This window comes from Chiroxiphia lanceolata, chromosome 2 (genome assembly GCF_009829145.1).
Source record: "Chiroxiphia lanceolata isolate bChiLan1 chromosome 2, bChiLan1.pri, whole genome shotgun sequence".
Classification (NCBI taxonomy): domain Eukaryota; kingdom Metazoa; phylum Chordata; class Aves; order Passeriformes; family Pipridae; genus Chiroxiphia; species Chiroxiphia lanceolata.
The window spans coordinates 77017303-77038001 of record NC_045638.1 but is presented as its reverse complement, the minus strand read 5'-3'; the positions used below and the strand labels follow the sequence as shown (position 1 = coordinate 77038001).

At 38.8% G+C, this 20699-nt stretch overlaps 1 protein-coding gene across 1 annotated transcript in view; it reads right to left on the bottom strand.

The window, feature by feature from the left end:
• GUCY1A2 (guanylate cyclase 1 soluble subunit alpha 2) overlaps positions 1-20699 on the bottom strand; it is a 136192-nt gene that overhangs the window by 93007 nt on the left and 22486 nt on the right. The window contains exon 4 of the mRNA XM_032678916.1: positions 12709-13427. Coding sequence (XP_032534807.1) covers positions 12709-13427 — 719 coding nt within the window. The remainder of the gene's footprint in view (positions 1-12708; positions 13428-20699) is intronic.

Genomic DNA, 20699 nt, shown 5'->3' with positions numbered 1-20699 from the left:
ACTCTCTGTGGAGTTCCCCATCACCCAAAATGGTTCCAAAAACCTTTCAGGACCCTCTGATGCTGCTGAACATAGCTAGGAAACCTCTTAGATGTTTCTGCATTTTTGGCTGACAGAAAATATTCTCTGTTATTTTATCCTCCTATTCCCAGGAACAAATGCCAGAAACTGAATGTTCAAGACACAGAACAGAAGTTGTCCAATAACTGAATTTGAAGCCTTCCTGAGCAAAGAGGAAGTAGACTGAATCAGCAGTCCACTGAGATGAGTGAGAAAATTTGATGCCCTTTTAATGATACGTTCCATGCTTCTTTCACATGAAAATTAAACAACACTGCTTGTCTGCACAGCACTCACATCACTGCCATAGACAATATTTTTATAGCATATTTTTCCTTTAAAATTAAAAACTAAATACAATTCGGTGAAGCTAGAAAATCGAAGTTCTTTCAATATGAAGTATCTCCTTGAATCTTTGCCAAGCACTGGTATTTTTCCCTTTGAGTCGCAGTGGAGCTCAAATTAACATAGCCTCGTCTGTTTTCTTGGTAGCTCTCCTCTATTGGCATTAACAGAATTCTTGAAAATTGAGGATCTCTTCATTACTTTTGCCTGACTTCTACCAGGTGCAAAGTCCATGGAGGCAGAAAGTACTTTAACAGAGGAGTCATCCAAAAGTCGGTACTGCAAAGGACTCTGAGCCACAGCAGGCACAGCTGAAAACAATCGTCAGGCTTTGTTAATCCATTCAAACATTCCCTCTGCTGAGTGTTTTTGAGGTAACCAAGCAGAAAGCACCAACAGTTTTACAAAAAAATACAACAATTCTTTTAAGTTGAACATTTAAAATATAATTAATTTAGCATTCACTAGGCATTCCCCATGAAAGTGTTACACTAATACAAGAAATCAGCGTGTGCTGTATTGTGTAAGATCATTTTTAATACAATCCCTTTCTAATTAAGGTCATCCAGATAAGGAGAATCTACTTGATGACTGAAATAATCCAGCACTTTCTGGGGTGGATAAATCAAAAGGTGAATTTAAGCTGCAAAGATCCTTAGCATCAGTGGAAGGAGGGGACATAACTGCATCCCCTACTTCACATCTCATGCCTATTCTGCAGCCCATGTCTCAGTCTCACTGCACTTCCCTTCTCAAAAAACCAAAACAGCAGCATATGCCAACGTGTTGCAGAGGCATCTACCCCCACCACACACAGAACCAAAAAGAAGTTAGTCTGCCCAGTTGCTACTTTCTTCCTCAATTCATTGGGCATGACTTCACTTTTGTTTTGGGACAGATGTATTGGCCCTTCAATAGCCATGACTGAAGCCTTTAAAGTTATCTCAGTTTGAATATCTTTGCCCATTAAAATACCTGCTTAAGAAATGGATTTATTAATAGATTGTTTGCAAATTTGAGGTCATTCTTCAAATTCTTTCAAACACAGCACTAAGCTTTTATTTTATGAATTTTCGGGGGCAGTCATCTTTGTAACCTGTCAATGTAAGCCATATTTTTTTAAACACTGTCTTAAGGAGGATTTCCTAGACCTGTATTTTCATTAGAACAGACATTTTTAAAGCTACCAGTTCAACATTTGAGGAGGAAGTATTAGAGGGAAGCACTGAGACGGTACAAATTCAGATCCTACCAACACCAGTCACAACAGCAATCCAGTAAAGCCACTAGAATATTCCTAGGGAGATGCTGTCAGAAAGATACAGCAAACAATAGCTAAAATCTTTATTAGGCAGATCACACAATAGGTTCATAACAGTCCCTTCTAGGCACAGGGTAAAAAGGATTAAACCTTAATGTTCTCAAAGAAAAAGAAAGATAATGTGAAAATTAAAACAGAATATGTTTATATTTCTGATATAGTTGCACAAGCCCTGCTTTGCCAGTGGGCCCACAGCAGAATGAGAATCATTACAGAAAAAAGCTGTGCAGAATGAACAAGAAGATCAATTCCTGTTCTTAGAAAGAAAGAAAGGAACAGAGTAAAAAGTATTATAAAATACATAAAACTCACAAGGCAGACAGAAACTACATTAGTCAAAATGTACAAAATATTATTTAAATATGTTCTCACCTAGGACTGCATTTTAAAATGTTTACTTTTTTTGAGGTGTTGCAGCATCTCAAATTGTTGTTTGTTTGCAATCTGCAAAGAGGAAAAAATTTGTTCTCTTTTAAGTAAAGAGGAAAATTATGTGTTTGGAATATCTTACATGCTTGTCCTGTGTCCATGAAAAAAAGAATATTTAATTCTTTTCTCAGATACTCACTAAGTCCTCACTTATAAAAGCCAAAGGTCAGTGACAGGAACAAGTCATATAAATATTATTTTATGAGTTAAATCATTTCACTCTCTTTATTTATTATATGAGGTGGGTGCTATATACTTTTAAAAGGAAATGTATCCTAGATAGTTTAGCTGGAGGGCATGTGAATATATATATATGGTTATAAAAGGTATATTCAAAAAAACAACAAATGAGACAAGCTAAAAATTTGAGAAATCCTCAAGGCAGCACATTATAAATCTCTAGATTATTTTTTTTCCCCTGTGACTGCTTAGCACTGGCAGAAGAACCTGGGTACATCCCTGTGTTCCCTCTAAGCTTTGTGGTTTATATAACTTCTACATCTAACATGTTGGTTAGTGAGGTAACTTCTGCCTTAGCACATCCTAAAAACTCACAAGTGACAAAGGGTAGCAAATCCACAGTTATCCAACCACTGGTCTGCCTGGCTGGGCTGTACGCTTGAATTGTGACTCCATCCTCAGTAGTGTAAAGAATTGCAAAGGAAAGGCTCATCCTTCCTCAGTGAGTATTCTGGTCTCCTCAAATATTTCATTATTGCAAAACACATGCTGAAGTGATGATGAGCACTACTAGCATGGGCCACCTGCCTGGCTACAGGTGATCTGCTGTAATTGAGACTCTCAGTCTCTTGGAAGACTCTGCAAAAAAGAGCAAGGGTAAATATCACCCTCCTTGGCAAGAGCAAAAGGCAGCAAAATGTTACCTAGTCAAACTTATTCACATCCAAGACTGCTCAGAGCTATCAGAAACACTGTACCTGGCTAGGTATTAGCAAATCAGCACCTGGCTTTAGTGTCTCGACTTTTTCAAATCACTAGTATCTCACTCTTTCATACTACTGCTAGCTATTCCTAATGCAAAATCAGCTAGGTGTTATTTCATAGTAGTATTCCCTTTGATTAGAGTCTTATGACCTACAAAATCTACAGTGACTGATTCAGCTACATTCCGAGAGTATAAATGGGTCAAACACAGGTACAAGTCACAGCAAAGTCATTTGCTGTAAACTGTCTATTTTGCGTGGGTCCACAGCCTAGCAAAGTTCCTATTTCATAGAGAGTCTTGAGCTTTGCTTCTGTGGACATAAAGCATGAAGAATCCAGGACAAGATGCATGCCTAGTGAGCATGAGTAAATTAACATATCTAGAGTCACTCCATGCTGCCAATTACAATTTAAACTCAAAAGATTACATATTTATGAGATATGAATGGAGGAAACAAGACAAGTAGTTTAAAACTGGTCCAAAACTACTGAGCAACACTCAAAACCAAATAGGAAGGGTCCTAATTTGAGGTTTGAAGACAAAATTTCAGGTGGAGAGAAAAAGTGATAAGCTTTCTCTTTCATGTGGACTCTTTGGCCATGCAGTGTCATTCTGCAAGTAACCTGGGGTAACTCAGGCTTGCTCTCAGGCACAGTGCATGTCCCAGGAGTAGGGTTAGCAGGAGGTTTAGCATTTGTTGGGTAGAAATGACGTTACAACTGAAAGCTGACAACACACGTAGCGCCAGCCCTCACATTCACTGCTCCTCACAGCAATAAACTCAAGTGTTTATGCTCAGAGGCACACCCACATGTTCTCAGGGACTCTGACTTCCCATCCATGTGCTTTTGAGAGCTCATGCACAAAGCCCACTCAATCCACAGGGAGAAACTAGGGCTTTCCCCCATCTTTCTAAGTCCACTTCAGCCTCTGCAAAGAGACACGGAAAAGAAATCTTAGGTTGGCTTCATGCATTGCCCAGTTGCAAATGCCAGGACAGGCACTAGAAAGGTAAACAGTGACTGAATGTTTCTACTTTGATTCAACCATCCCAGGGAAAATGGTGTTTTACTGACATTGCACTTATTCAGATTAGATGCCATGAAAAGCATAGTCACTCAGAAACTCAGATAAGCAAACGAGGAAAAGGATAAAAATGTATTGTGAATAATCAATACTTAATTTTAGTCAGTGGAAGAAAGAGGTAGGGAAAAAAAGCATTCCTGAAAATCAAACTGCGTTACATCTGAGTATTCTCACCCTTTAATGTAAAAATTAATGAAATGTACTTTTTTGGTTCTAGTTATGACTTAGTGTAATTCAGAAATCATTCAAAAGCTTTCAATCAAATGGAGAAAGATGGACATTTTCATGTCCAAGCAGTTTCTTTATCATAAAAAATTATACAAATCATAAGAGGGAAGAGCTTACCATGGAGTCAAATTGTTTTAATAACCACTTCAGTCAACAAAACTATTTCCAAACAGCTTCTCTGGTTTTCAGCTAATGGAAATGAGAAGGAAGTATTTTACCTTTAGATTGTTACACTTCAGTCTTATCACTGAAAACATATTTAAAATGACATTTTCATTTGCCTATCTTAAAGAAGAAATATTAACAATTCTGGGCCAGTTTCACAATATTAAGGTTCTCCAATGCACAACTGTTCATGAGATAAGAAAGTCATGTCATCTATTGTTTCTCATAACCCATCACAATCTCTAGAAGCAGTCAAGCCAGCCAATCCAATCCATCTTGAAAAGCATCAAAGTCCATACACATTTTGACAAGCAAAGAGGTGGGATATTAGCACTAGCAGAAACAGAATAAACAAATTTGACTCTGAGAGCTCTATGAGCCTGCCAAGCAACAGGAGCTTAATGTCAAAAGCTGACTGACCATGAATAAATCAGCTCTAGGAAAAAACAGAATTCCTAGATCATAAGTGACAGATGTCCCTTATGCTAGAATGACTTTCAGGCCATTTCGCCTGAATTTTATTAGGAGAGGAGGAAAAACACAGTTACTGAGAAAAAGCAAAACACAAGACTGTGTGCAGTGGGTTTTAAATTACTCTGCCAGTGTCAGGACTGCTCATTTCATTCAGCTGGTCCAGAGCAAAAATACAGAAGTAGCAGATAAAGAATAGACTCTCAGTATAAAAAGGGGGACAATGTACTTTCTGGCATTAAAAAGCATTATTTTTACACAGTTTCCAATGATCAACAAACACAATGGGAAAGTGCTTTGCTTTTGCAATGGGTAATCAGGCTTGCTTCATAGCTGCTCTACTCTGCTCACAATGTCCACACAGATCTGGCTGAAAGTGGCCAGAGAAGTCTCATCTTCACAGTTTCTAGTAAACAGTGGACCTTATGTCCACAGGATGCCACAGAAGCTGACAGTATGAACTTCACTGGTTCAAAAGGTGCTAGAGAAAATAATAAGAGTGGTTGGGGCAGGGGGGGCCTATCAGGTGCCACATCCTGGATACCACTGCAAGAGGATGTGCTTTTATCCTCAGAGAGCTAAAGCTAGGAGGGGGTTTTACAGAAAAGAACATAGCAGGCTTAAACCTTTTCTTACCTATTTCACTAAGGATTGTCTGTTGGTCACTCTAAGAATCAGCATGCTGGTCTGGGTGGACTTTTCATCACAGAATCATACAATATCCTGAGTCGGAAGGAACCCACAAGGTTCATCAAAGTCCAACTGCTGGCCCCACACAGGACAGCCCCAAGAATCACACCATGTGCCAGACAGTGTTGTCCAAGCACTTCTTGAATTCTGGGAGGATTGGTGCTGTGACCACTTCCCTGGGGAGCCTGTTCCAGTGCCCAGCTACCCTCCGGGTGAAGAACCTTTTCCTAATATCTAACCTAAGCCTCTCCTGACACAGCTTCATGCCATTTCCTCAGATCGTGTCTCTAGTCATTGGAGTGAAGTGCCTCTGCTTCCCCTCATGAGGAAGCTGCGGACTATGATGTGGTTTCCCCTCAGTCTCCTCTTCTCCATGCTGAACAGACCAAGTGACCTCAGCTGCTTCTCATGCAGCTTCCCCTCAAGGCCATTCACCATCCTTGTGGCTCTCCTTTGGATGCTCTCTAATGGCTTAATATCTTTCTTATTTTGTGGCACCCAAAACTGCACACAATATTCCAGGTGAGGCTGCACCAGTGCAGAGCAGAGCAGGACAATCCCCTCCCTTGACCAGCTGGCGATGTTTTGCCTGATTCCCCCCAGGACACAGTTGGCCCTCCTGTCTGCCAGGTCACTGCTGACTCATGTTCAACTTGCCATTGACCAGGACTCCCAGGTCCCTTTCCATGGCACTCATTCTCCAATCTGTATGTACATCCAGAGTTGCCCCATCATACGTGGCAAATACACAGCTGAGTGACTGAAAGGAGTATTTGACTTAGAGGTGGCACATACTTGTGCTATGGAAGAAGGACTAGATGAGTAACTACTCTGTTGAACAAAACAATGAAAATGAACAGGGGAAATTCCCACTGGCTTCCACTGAATAAGCCTATCTTTTTAAAATGAACAGTTGTTTATTACTCAACACTTTTAAAAATCTGACCATTTACTACATGTCTACCTAAATACTTTAGAATCTAACCTTTCAGACACAGGGTTGGTTGGTTGTTTTTTTAATGTTGGCTTTGGTCTGGTTCATTTTTATTTATTTTGCATCTATCTAAATTAGTACATTGGGACGAATTCCTGCTGGGGCAGTCTAGCTTATCCACCACAAACCTCTCCTCCCCACTGACAACACATGAGGCACTGGCTCAGAGAGCCTGCAGCATCAGTAGAGCCATAAAAAACCTCCTCTACTATTCTGCTGGACATTTTATAATTACAGAATTGGTGTTTCTTGAAAATCTGAATTACATGAGGCATTTAGAATTTCTTGCAATATAAAAATTTCAAAGGATTATTTTTGTCAAACCCAGTGTTTCATATTTTAAATGCTGTATTATAATTTATAATGTAAAACTTTTTCCTAATAAAATGTATTTTATATCTAAAATTATTGAACAAAACATTTTGACTCACATATATAAACAAAGTAAATTTTTTGCCAGAACACATTTTGCTGAACTGTTAACCGGGAAGTTATGATTTTAATAAAATGGCATATTCAAAATTAATACATTTCACCAAAAAAAGTCTGGATACCTCCAATACTGCAGTTTTAGGTGCCAGCTTTATTCTTAGACAAGTTCCAAAAGTGTTCAAAGGCCAGTGAGTATCCTTCTAAAAAGTGATTTATTTCAAAGGTGGAAAAGGGCTGTTAGTCTGAGCAGAAGAGCAACAATACAAAGAAAATACAGCTGCACAGTATCTGGCAGGGAACTAAATAATTTCTTTCACAATTCACTTTCAAATTTCTTGCCAAGTGCATGCCAAGTCACAGTTTCAGAAAGGTGCCCACAAACCAGTGCTAGTAGGGCTCATCCTGTCAATCCGCGCACCAAGAGGACTGAGTCTGGATCGAAGCCTCAGGGACTGTGGTTCTCTGTGAGGGCAGCCCCACCTCATCTCAATCTGCCCAGCACTTATGGCACAGGAGTGGCACGTGAGGAGGACATTAGCCAGAAGCAGAATACCAGGAGCGTCGTTCCTTGTATTCCCATTCAACTAAAAATTGAAGCAATTCCAGCCATCTCACTGTACTGTCAAGGAGATGAGTATTTATAACATGTCACAGATGGCCTTGTTCATTATTATAGTCAGAAAACGACTGCACTCAGGAAGTACCTATCAGGACCTTCCAGCCCTTGTCTGGTCAAGAAATGTTGGGAGGAACACCAACCTCTCCTCCTGTTACATGCACAACTTACTACTGGGTTATTGCCTCTCTCACGTTAGCACCTTCATGGGAAGGAAACCTCAGTGGATGGGCTTGACATGGATTTCAGAACACTCCATCAGATGAGTTCAGACCTAGCCCTCTCAATTTAAATTATTTCTTATTCCATAAGTGATTCCACTAACATTCTTTGAACTACTGTGAAGTACTGTTGTGTTAAATACGTGTGAGGCTATAAGCTATCAATCCCAAATGGTTAACTGTCTCAATAAATGTATTTTTGATTGTTGCAATAAGTAATTGCTCCCAGAGAGGGAGGTGGAGAATGAGTTTCCTTAGGGAGGTGAAATAGTGACCTTGTTATTTAGGGATAATACCCAAAATTTGGAAAATCTGACCAGATGCTAGTGAAGCATTCTGGTTAAATGCACAAAAGAAACCCTAAATAAAAATTAGTGTGAAACGTGAAAAACAACAGAATGTTTCTATAAGAAGTAGAGCAACGGGACCCTAATAGTCCCTTCGGCATCTGGCTAATACCATACTATAAACAACAAACAATAACAAGAATTTAGGTGCATGGGAAAACTGGAAACCTCAGAAATTCAGCTTTTATACATCTAAGGACCTCTTTACTAGGAATCCTGATCTCAAGAAAGTCATTATTGTTACTACAGAAAACTTTCAACATGCAGAATAATCAAGAAGAAAAACCCAAAGCATCAGTGTGGGTAACTTGATTACTGCAGAAAATAAAACTGAAAGACAGAAGGATGGAGGGAAGAAAGGATGGAAGCAAACCATCACATCCTGTCTTACTCTAGATTACTTTGTAGAATTTGATTATTCACAGACTAAGTAGGTTTAATTGCAAACTTATAAGTACAGGTAGAGTCAGGAAGAGTAAAGACCTAATGCTTAGTACTTTGTGGAATAAATGCTTGTATTGTCCACATGTGTCTATTGTATAATGGAGACTGACATATCAGCCAAGCAAACACTAAAACATTAGAATTATGACTCAGAAGTACAAATAGTGTTGAAAATTGGAATTAAAGCTAGGTATCCATATTCTTCAGGTGGAGAGTTCTTTTCTTCTGCTTGGTCCCTAGAACAATGGGATCCTGTAAATGCTCTGAGCTCCAAGGAATAACTGGTGATATATCAAATTAACAAAACTATCAAATTAACAAAACTTTGCTGAGATATTAATGCATGAGGCTGTGCTTCAGCTCCACAGGAAGTACTACTTATCACCCAGACCTCATAGGACTTATATTAGAAATTTAGGATAGTGTTATTTATTCCAGTGATTCAAATACCAGTAAATTGAAGCACACAAAAGAGTCTTTAAATTAATGGGACAAGCATTAAGCACCCTGAAAGTCAGGACAGGTGGGTTTTTCATTTTGCTTATGGGTGTTTAGTTAGGGAAAGATCATGATTTGTGACTTTCTTTCATCTTAACATAGAGCCGGTGTAAGTCTTTCTTACTGCAAATCTGAAAAAAATATATAATTTATGTATTGAAATTAAGATGAAAGTCTTTTGAAGAGAGATCGAAAGGTCTTCTGTTCATTACAAAGCCTTTTTTTTTTTTTTTGAGGAAACACTAAGCTATCTGAACAGCTTCAAAACTGCAGCAGAGCTGTCTGAGTCACATGCCTAAAACTGCCATTTAAGGTAACCAAGTCTGAAAAGTGTTGGTTATTGCAAAGTCAGAATTCTATTAAAAAAAAAAAGATAAACAGCTGTAAGTGGGATGCAATTCCAGCATGAACTGAATAGAGGTGTGTTACAGAGAAATAGGTAAATAGGTAAATACCTAAGTCAGTTTCTCATGACTTTTAAGCAGCATCATGCTTACAGCCACTGATCTACCTGCCTAATATTCAACTGCCAAACAAGTGTTTGCAAATTGGAAAGAATTCCTAAACAAGCTACATGAGTGACATGAGCTATGGGAAAATAATACGGCATGCAGTTCCCAAGGCTCAGTCTACTTTTTTATCCATAAAGGACTTGAGCATGACATAAACTGTATTGCTGTGTCTCTCCTCTCAAAATCTATGTAAGCAAGACAATCACAGCTTCCAAAACTGTGAAACTTTTCATTTTTTTAAAAAAGGGAATATCTAGCAAAATGCATCACATGCTGATCTTTTTTTTAACTATTCACAAACAAAAACTTCTGTAAAGTGCTTATAAAATGGGTGAGACAGAAGAAAATACCTCTTAGCTAAACTGATGTTCTCAAATTAATTCCCGTGCCCACAGTACAACATTTACCTTAGCTCCCCTGCACCTCACCATCACCCTTTTATGTTTCATTTACACCTTACTCTTCAAGAGACAATTTTTCTCCTAACTGTTGGCAGACAAAGGATTTCCTTTACTGCCATCCCCTTTTACCTGCTTCTGTCGTGCTAGTACTGACACTTGCTGTCCAGGGCCTCACTCTACACGTGACTTTCAGATACAGAGGGTCACTCGCCCAAGTGGTAAGTGGGCCCACCACTGATTCGATTCATTACCCACCTGTAATGACACATGGTACAAATTACAGCAATGACACAAGGATGCACTCAGAACTGCACAGATTGATGGCACAGAACAACCATTTCAAGTGAGAGTTGCTTCGCAAACTGGCTACTAAACCCTGCCTCTAGCAAGCTCCACTCCTGCCACTTTTCCTAAGAGCTAGCCACAAGAATTTGAAACCTACCCAGGTAAGAGAATATATTGCGTTTAACTTGTAACTAAAAAGGGAAAAAGGCTTTAAAAGCCTCCCTCCCAGATGTAAGCTTTCTTCTTTTTCAGAGTGATTTACAGCAGATTCATGAAGAGCAGAGGATGGTTGAAGGGCTGTGACTGCCACAGGGCAGGGGAAGGTGTCTGAGAGGGATAGGCAGGCTCCACAGGAGGAAGGTGCATGAAACTAGACTCTTTCACACAAGAAACAATTATCTCAAACTCCCTTTTGGTTTTAAGCATGTCAAACTACATCAACTAACACAAAATGAAAAGCACTATTTTGCTTCTCTTGGGGGAACATGTTGTTTCCAAAGGAAAATGCGTCAGAAACATGTTTATTGTTTCATCCAAAAAGTATTGCCAAAGAGGAGATGGAAACCATTGCTGCCATAAGAAGTGGCTATATTTTGAACCACAGAAACATAAAATGGTTTGGAAGGGACCTTAAAGATCATCCAGTTCCACCCTGCTCTGGGTAGGAACACCTTTCACTACATCAGTTTGCTCAAAGCCCCACTCAACCTGACCTTGAACACCTTCAGGGATGGGGCATCCACAGCTTCTCTTGGAAACCTATTCTAGTGCCTCAACACCCTCACAGTAAAGAATTTCTTCCTAATACCCAATCTAAACCTACCCTCTTTCAGTTTAAAGCCATTCCCCTTTGTCCTATCACTACATGCCCTTGTGAAAAGTCCCTTTCCAGCTTTCTTGTAGGCCCCCTCTATGTACTAGATGGTGCTACGAGGTCTCACACTCCCTAGGGCTGTCTTTTAGGGAGTAGATGTGATTGCTGCTACTCCTGGCCCTGCCTACACCTCGACAGCCACTCTGGTGAAAGCTGCCAGCTCCTGGTGGTTCTGGCACTCCCCTGGGGTTCCCCTGGCTCAACTGCAATCCTCCACTGCCCTGTGGAATGTGCCTGCACTGGAACTATCGCCTCAGTGAATTGAAAAGAACCCAGAACTCAATATGCAGTTACCACAGGAGTTTTTCTGAAATGCTGGCCCAGTGCAAGCAGCAAAACTGGGCTGGAGTTTCTCAAGCTGTATCCAGACTGCCTGAATGGTCAGTGGGGCACCCATAGGCAGAACTTAGGTGTCTAGGGGGATTGAGATGAGTATTCTTGGGTGCTATCTCTTAAAACCCCTGAAAATTAATAATTTGTTCAATTAATGGCAGCAGTATTTCCAAGGCACCCACACACAGGCTTTCAAGCCTTAAGCAAGCCTTAATGTTAGCATTATGTAGCTTGGTCCGTAAAAGCTGGAACCCAACTTCACACCCAAAAGCATTCACATAATTCAAGGATAGGCAATGAGACAAACTCCATTCAACCTCTGGAGAAGTCCACTCTAAAGACACGCTCTCAGCTTACTCACCTGGAATGCACTGAACTCAACACAGCGCTCACTAGTTAAGGCAGCTTTCTCCTAAAACATTGAGGTGAAAAGGTAGTGTAGGAGGACAAGTACCTATTTAAATGACTGCAAATCATTAAAACTGGCATAAGTGATGCTCCATACCACTTACAGCTCTTGTTTCCTTGAGTGCAGGGTGAGAGGTAAGAAGAAACATATAGGAAAGCAGCATTCCAAAGTAGGAAAGATATAATAAGGTGGAAATGTGACCCCTGCAGTGGGAATCTTTCAAAAAAATACCAAAAGCTAGTCCGTAGTAAATGGCTTAAAAACTATTATTGTTACCATAATATAGCTGGAGTGAAATTAAGGTTTAGCTATAGGTATTTTGTAAAATTCCTCACCCTTTTGATTTAAGCTGCACTATTCAACTCCACAGTGCAGAATTTTCTGAATAGCGCAGTGTCACAATTTGCTACAACATCACAGGCAAAGTTTATAAATAATTTAGGAAAATATTCACTTGGTTGGGGAATATCACTTAGCCCCTGTTTGCAAGGCACGAGTGAGCTTTCTAAGCACACAGGACTTGAGCTGCTTTTCTCTGAGTAAATAATCCTCTCCTATCACACACATATAAGCACATCCCCTTGCAAATTAATGTTCTTACCTTATCTTTATTTTCAGAGTCGGAATCCTCAAGTTTGGTCCGAATGACAAAGGGAGTAGATAATCTCAGGAGAACTCGTTCAAATGTGGCACTGATTTTAGGAGAAACTATGTCGAAGCAGTCTTGAAATTTCAGGGTTTTATGAGTGTCACATCTGAGCTGCTTCCTAAGACCTTCTCCAAGCTGGAGAACCAGCATGTTTGGATCAAACATCAGGTGAAAGGGGAAAGCTCTGCAGAAGGTGCTGATGCTAATCCTCAGGTCTAAGGGGGACTGGGAAGTTCCTGGTGGAAGTGCTTTTGTGATATTTGCATTTTCATGTTCTTTGATAAGGAAAGTCAGACAACTGCAGTTACCTGGGTTTGTCCCCTCTGAACACAACTTATCATTTGTGACCTGTTCTACTTCCACTTCCAAGTGGTAAATCTTCTTTGCTGCTGCTTTTATCATTCCTGTCATTGCAAATCCCACAATCTGATGTGGGTGAAAGTAATGAAGCATGAGATTGCCTTCAGGGAGTTCTTTGCATAGGAAAGAAGGGGATTCCAGGGTGGCCTGTCTTCCAAATGAAGTTCTAATATGCTCCAGCAAAGCATCAAAGCCATTGAAGAAGTCTTGAAGGGTCCCACCTACAGCTCGAAGAACTCTTTCATTCTCATCAAAGCAGATATTGAAGAATTCCTCCCCAAACTTTTCTTGCATTTCCTCAAACTTCAGACCTACAGGACAAGGAAACACTGATATCAATAACAAATATTACCGTGTCACATTTTCCCTTTGTCCTCTACTTGCCCAGTATTTTTCCAAGTCAGTGAGAGTGGCTTTTTCACTGGATACCTAACCCATAGGTTTTCTGTGGTGGTTAGGAATAACCATAGAAGCCATTTTTGCCTGTCATTTTAAATCCTCATGCTTTCAGCTTGCTGTCTCAGTTATTTGTGGGCCTGTCTCCTTTTCCCTGCTGGAATCCAGGATACGTTACAACTTCCCTGACTTTCACATGTCACATGCAGTCCACTGTGCGAATACACCCAGCCATGGCTGCATCCCTTCCACTGCTGACCTTCCTCATTCAAAAATGAGGCTTCTACTTTTATAATCTCTCTGTTCACTGCCTCTGTCAGGGATCCAGCTCCTCCCAGGTTGAAGAATAAACTACTGGAAGAGCTCAAAGTCAGGCGTTTGGCTTTCCATAAGCAATGTAAAAACCCTGCAGTCAGATGACACTTCAATAGCTGGTAGAGTGGTGTTGTGCATTTTGGGGTTTTTTTCAGTCAAAATACTTCTATCATTATAGGCATTAGGCTCTGCCAGAAGATACAAAGGAATAATTACTTCTTTTTGGTTGCCTGCAAAGGAGAGCAAAGCTTTTCCATTTTAGGGTTCTACCTACACTTATCCATCCTTAAAAAATCCTGCCTCTTAGAGCAATCTAAACTGCTAGACAGGACAACTCTGTGATATCTCACAATGTCACTTCAAGTTTCCATCACAGAAAATCAAAAGGTTTTGATTTACAGAGGTGATAAGGCTGGCATTGCTGAAGTGATGAAAAAATATCAGTAATGGAAATGTATCAGATCCTGTTCCAGTTTGTTATTTGCCACTTTAAGGATAACCTAGAAAAATATTTTTGAGATGGTTATCAAACATTTTCCTCTGTTTTATTTCAAGTTAAGTTTTGCTCTGTTAAGTTTTGTCAGTATATAATCCCTGTATCATAGCAGAGTTATAAAATTCATCACATATGTTTGCATTGTTTTAAGATGTAATAGAAAAAAAGGAGTATGAATCAGCTGTATGTGAACTACTAACATCCAGCAAGAATTTTCAAAGGAAATTAATATAGGAATTAACATAGTTCCTTCAATGTATTAAAATCAAATCACATCACATTTCAATCAGCTAGTCAAACACCTTAATATTTATCCTAAATTCAAACAGAAATGAAAGGCAGTTATTTCTTTCCTGAGGGCACAACAGGCCCTTTATTTTTATCTGTATTCAGCATTCTTTATAGCATTGATAACATCCCAGCGGATCACTGAACTTCTCATTGTTTAGATTGCTTGGATGCTTGGGAAGAACAGTGTGATAAGCAACTTTTATGCCCAAGAGGTATAACGGGACAGAAGAAGTCATGTTGTTTGCAGACTATAACCTTTAATAATCTCAAGGCAGTGTCTGAACCGCCTTATGCACACAGGCATAGTTATAATGATCAATATTCACAAGGGATGTGTGTGTTCCTCAGCTTTGCAATCTGCAACGATAGTTTTGTTTGGAGCTTTTATGATTAATAGCCAATTAAAATTCATAAAATTACATATATAAATATGACAACATGAAAACATGACAAAGCATATTTTATAAGAGCAGTAATAGTAGTAATTTGGGAAAGTTCACTCAAATGCCATTACTCATAATCAAATTTGGCCACTAAACTAGGTTATTACAAAAATATTCCCAGGATCTTTTATGACCACAGATGGTCAGCTCTGCAGTTAAGCCAAAAGAAAGTACCTCTGGTACACAATGCCCCCTAATATCCTGACTCAGAAGACTGTGTGCCAATTCCTGACTCATTGCCACTACGTCTGTATAACATGGTGCTGTAATACCTTACAGAAATATATTCACTATAACCCAAAAATAATTAAATTCTAACCCATACCAATAATGTCATAATTGAATATTAATAGCAAGAAGCTAAGAAATCATCATATTCATACACAAACAGATATTCATACTTTTAAATCTCATTGTTCTGTAGAGTGAACTGGGAGCAGTTTTAGTCTGTGTGTAAAAGTGAGCAGTCTAGCAAAGGCACCCAAGGCTGTAAGATTGCAGAGGCTCTGAAAGCATGGGAACAGAACCCAGTGTCAGAAACCCCGGGGCTATTCAGACAAATGACCAAATACATCCCACAAAGCTGCCCAAAACAACAGTATAGGTGAATTGTCTTTAAAGTGTTTTATAAAATTACAGTAAAACACTGGGTTGCCCTGGTACCACTAAGTGAAAATAGGGTTTGCAGAACTGATCACTCCTGTACTTTACTGCTACATATGCAAGCCTCATCTCATTATCATTGATTGGAATCTCAGTCTTTGGCCCAAGGTTTTGCTGATTGTTTTAGCTTGGTCTTGTCATCCACCCTGGAGGATTGCCTGTTCAATCTGGATACAACATACTGACTCCAAGCAACATAAATTATACCATGAAATGCAGGTAAATGACCTGGCTCAAGGACATGCTACTACTTTCAAAACAGTTTAGCCTGGAATTGAGTTACACACAGTACCAGCAGAAATTAGATTAGCTCTAATAGAAAAATTAGTATGACCAAACTCAACCAAACTGCTGGTCACCTTAGATAGGAATTTTCTCTCTAACAACAGACACTAAGAGATACTATGAGATATCAAGAAAATTTAAATTAAGTCAAACAACCCTCTAAAACAAAATGCATAATGTACCTATCAGGGAAGTTTCTTCCTAAGCCTTACCAACAAGAGATTTTTTGCTTGAAGCATATTTTCCATTAAAGCAAAAATATCTATTTAATAAATTCCTATTATACAAACACACATATTCTCTACAAGTCTATTTGCTTCAGTGATGTGTTTGTGTGAAGTGGCACAAAATATTTCGTATGTATTTTTTACTGACTTATTCCTGCCTCTCCTATTGAAACAAATGATGAACAGATGCATACCTAGCATTTACTCTGTAAATACTTCATTATAACATTTTCATATAACCTTTTCATTATAAATGATGAAACATATAAATGATCACAATCTTCTGAATATCTTATGTGGGTTTTCTCTCTACACATATCACTATACATACCTATTGTAGTTTAAGCCCAGCTGGCAACTAAGCACCATGCAGCCACTTGCTCACCCCCTTACCCCAGTGGAATGGGGAGAAGAATCAAAAGTAAAACTCGTAGGTTAAGAACAATTTAATAATTGAAACGAAAGGAAATAATAAAGAAAAACAAGTGATGTACAATACAACTGCTCACCACCCACTGATTGATGCCAGACCTTGTCCCTGAACCCAAACTGGCCCCCCTTCCAAGTAACTCCACCAGTTTATATACTGGGCATGATGTTCTGTGGCATGGAATATTCCTTTGGCCAGCTATGCTCCCTCCCAGCTTTGTTGTGCCCCTCCTCACTGGCAGAGCATGAGACACAAAAAAAGTCCTTGACTTAGGATAAATACTACTTAGCAACAACCAAAACATCAGTGTGTTATCAACATTATTTTCATGCTGAATCCAGAACACAGCTCTGTACCAGCTACTGAGAAGAAATTAACCCTATCCCAGATGAAACCGGGACAATACCAGACTGGGAGACAGTTTTATTACGTATAGAAAAATGTGCTTGTTAAAAAAGAATAAACCCTAGAATTCATTGTCTCTGTAGGGCATACTTTCGTCCTAGTTAGAACAGCTGGGACCAGTTCATCACTGTATGGGTGTAACCCAAAACTGTGTATTCTATAGCCTTCCATGCCATTTCCCAGAAACTGTTATCAATAGACCATTTGCACCATCTGCCCAGAGCAGCCTGACTCCTCAGGCTATAAACTGAGTGTTAAGAGGCCTGCGAGATAAGAGGATGCTCCTGTCCTCATACCCATTGTGGAACTCCCTTCCCTGAGGGAGATACTGAGCATTCCTGCCTGAACTGGAGAATATATAATCTTGAGGTCTTGGGAGTTTTTTAACCACTCGTGGGACCCAGAGGAAGACTGCAGACCACCACTCTCAACCAGACTGCAACCACCACTCTTGACTGGACTGCAACCACCACTTTTCAACCAGACTGCAACCATAACTCTCAACTGGACTGCAATCACCTCTCTTGACCAGACTACAACAGCACTCTCACCAACAGGTTTTCCCCTCTCCTTTTACTTTGGACTCAGGGGGCCCAATGAACACCACTCTGTTCCTGCCTCAGGGTGCTGGGTTACACATTTGGGTTTTGTGGGTTAAAACCAATTGTTTGTCTGTATAATCACACTTATTGTATTATTTTATTAAATTGTTATTCTGATTTATAATCTCTCTTTTGAGTTGGGTTCATTTCCCCTGCTGGTTTACCTTTAAACCAGCACAACTTTATTACATTTGGAGACCTCTACAGCATAGTGACTACCTTTAAAAATTACATTTGGTATGATTTCCAATTTCAAAGTATTTGGGGTTTTTTTTCTTTTTCTTTTATTCTGCGAAAAGGCAAAATCAAAATAATCTTTTTATAACCTTCAGGTTATACACCTACATAAACAGCCCAACCTTTTCAAATTCATCTCACATTAAATTGTTTCTCTGTTTAATTTTGCAGTGGAATAATTCAAATTGAAGATGGCTCTGAAAATGTGAGTCAACTTCTGTCCAGCAAAATTGACAATTTGCTATTCCTTTCTGAAAAGCAGGGATTTCCATTCTTCCTTTTTCACTGTGGACCTCCAAGCAAAATTTTCATTCAGCTGCCTAGAAAAAAATAATGTTTGAGATCTTGTATGGGTGCTGAGCACTTCCAAATGCAGAGGCCATTGCACTCCCACATCACCTCATGTATGACGGCAATACAGCTTTCTAATGAGCCCTTGCTTGCAATTAATCAGTAGGAAAAAGCCTTCCTTAGTTTCACCAAGACACTCCACTAAATGGTAGTGATACAAAAAAAGCAAAAATCATCCTAACACTCTGCTGTTACCTAGCTGAAGTAATTTATTATTTTGAGCTTCTCCTATTTACACACCTACTAAAACACTGAATGAAATTCTAAAAATTCATCAATCTCAGTTTGCTTTCCTCTTGGAAAGGGATGTACTATGTTCCTACATCTTAACCTACTTTGAGAGAACAAATCACATCTTAACACTATTTTTTTTTCTGAGTAGTTTTTTTTTGCTGCTTTTTCTTACAATCTCAGTTTTATTGTAGCCCATACTGGAGGGAAACTAAATATGCACATTTGCATATGAAATTGAGTAAAAGAAACCATAGAATGAAAATATTGATATGAGTCTCCACTACAAAACACTTTGGGACTATGACCAAAGTACTATATAAGGTCTATTACTATTCTTTGAAAAAGTGTCTCAAAGATATTAAAAGAAGATATCCTGTACTTGTGGGCCAGATTCAAAATTACCCAAGTCTTTAAGAACAGGTTCAAAGTACAAATTAAGTATTTCACTGAACTGAAGCAGAAATAGATGACTTCATTCTGTAATAACATCCTAGTAAAAGGTCTTCACTTTCTTTTCAGCAGTTTCTGTGAACTGTGAACCCTCTATAAAATGTCAAGGAATTAATACAGTATTTCTAAGTATTTTGTACATTATCAAGAGGGGAAATTAGATAGGAATCTGTTTCCATAAAGAAAACAACAAATCATAGGCTTTTCAGAAACAAACAGAGATGAATAGTGTAATAAAAACATCGAAGTAATCCATTAACTGGTAGAGTATGCAGAAGCAGTTACAAGCTATCCATTTCTTCCTAAAAGTGAAGACAATGGCTGCAGAGCAGCCAGCATCTGATTCCTTTGGCACAGAAAAGTACTTTTTTTTTTTTTCAGAGGTACTCACTAAGAATCTGTAAATATCATACCTTAAGGGGATGGAAAAATTCAATATGCAATTCCACACCTCATACTGTGAATGGAAGAAGAATTTTCCACCTTCAGTTACAGCAAATATCTCTTAAATGTTTTTGAATTATGAGATTTTTGACAGGAATAAATCTTTCCTTAAACAGCCTTTTGGACAGAAAGACAGGTAGCAGTTCAGAATTCCAAAGAACAATTTCAGATGATAGGGAAAGCAATGTTAAGTGAGCCTAGTACCAGTATGTAATTACTGTATAAAAGGCTTTGATCTTAGTTCATTATGATTGTGAATTTATCTCATCCTGGGAATCCAGATGATATTTTATATTACCTTTTATATAAATTTATTTACCTTTTATATAAATAAAATAGCAACATTTTATACCTTTACATATGATTGAGACACTACTGTAAAATTTGTACTACAGTTCTCTTACAGCAACATATAGGGTCTGAATATCTTTCAAGATTTCATAGAACATAAATGAGAATTACTGTTAAAAATAATTCCTCACACTTGTTCACCTATAATATTTGTTTTATCCACTTTTAATGAGGTGCTTTCTTTCCCTGTCCTCTGACCAATCATAGAAATATCATTGTATTGTCGCCTCTTGGGGAGGACCTGATCATCTGTGCTAAGCATATGTATAAAAGATTCTGCTCCAAACTGTTGACGTAGGAAGCTCAGATGAGATATTAAGAACAGGTAATGGAGGGGTTTTTTCCCCCCATATAGTGCTTTCAGTAGCAGCCAATTCTGCATGCAAAACCAAACTATCTGAAGCTAGACTATCATCATTTTATGTCACCCACCACATCTTGGAAAGCTCACGTCTTATATTTGCACAGTACCAAGTACCATTATTAAATGAAAACTGCAATCACTAGGTTGACAATTCCTAAAAATTAGGCAGATCCAGTTTGTTTCATGCTAACTTGAGAGATCAAATAGCACTAAGAATAGTGTTTTTTCTTTTTTTTTTTAATTAAAATTTAAGCATATATGTCTTTGAATTGATATAGGGAGCAGAATTTCACCTCCTAGAATGAATAAAATTGTAATGAAATCTAAAAACTCTACCCATGAAATGCAAAATTATCTCTTGTAATTCCTCACATATATAAAAGGCTCAACTCAGCTGGCTAAACATAGAAATCTAATGCTCCTTCAGTCTTCATAAGGCATGCAAGATATCTACAAAACAACTAACAGTTAGTTTTATCTGCCAAGGCATGGGACTCAAGGGAGACCTACACATTTTTGAAGGTTTGACAGAGGCCACAAAATACCTCACAACACCTCAAATGACAAACACCTACATTTAGTCAATGAATCATGGCCAG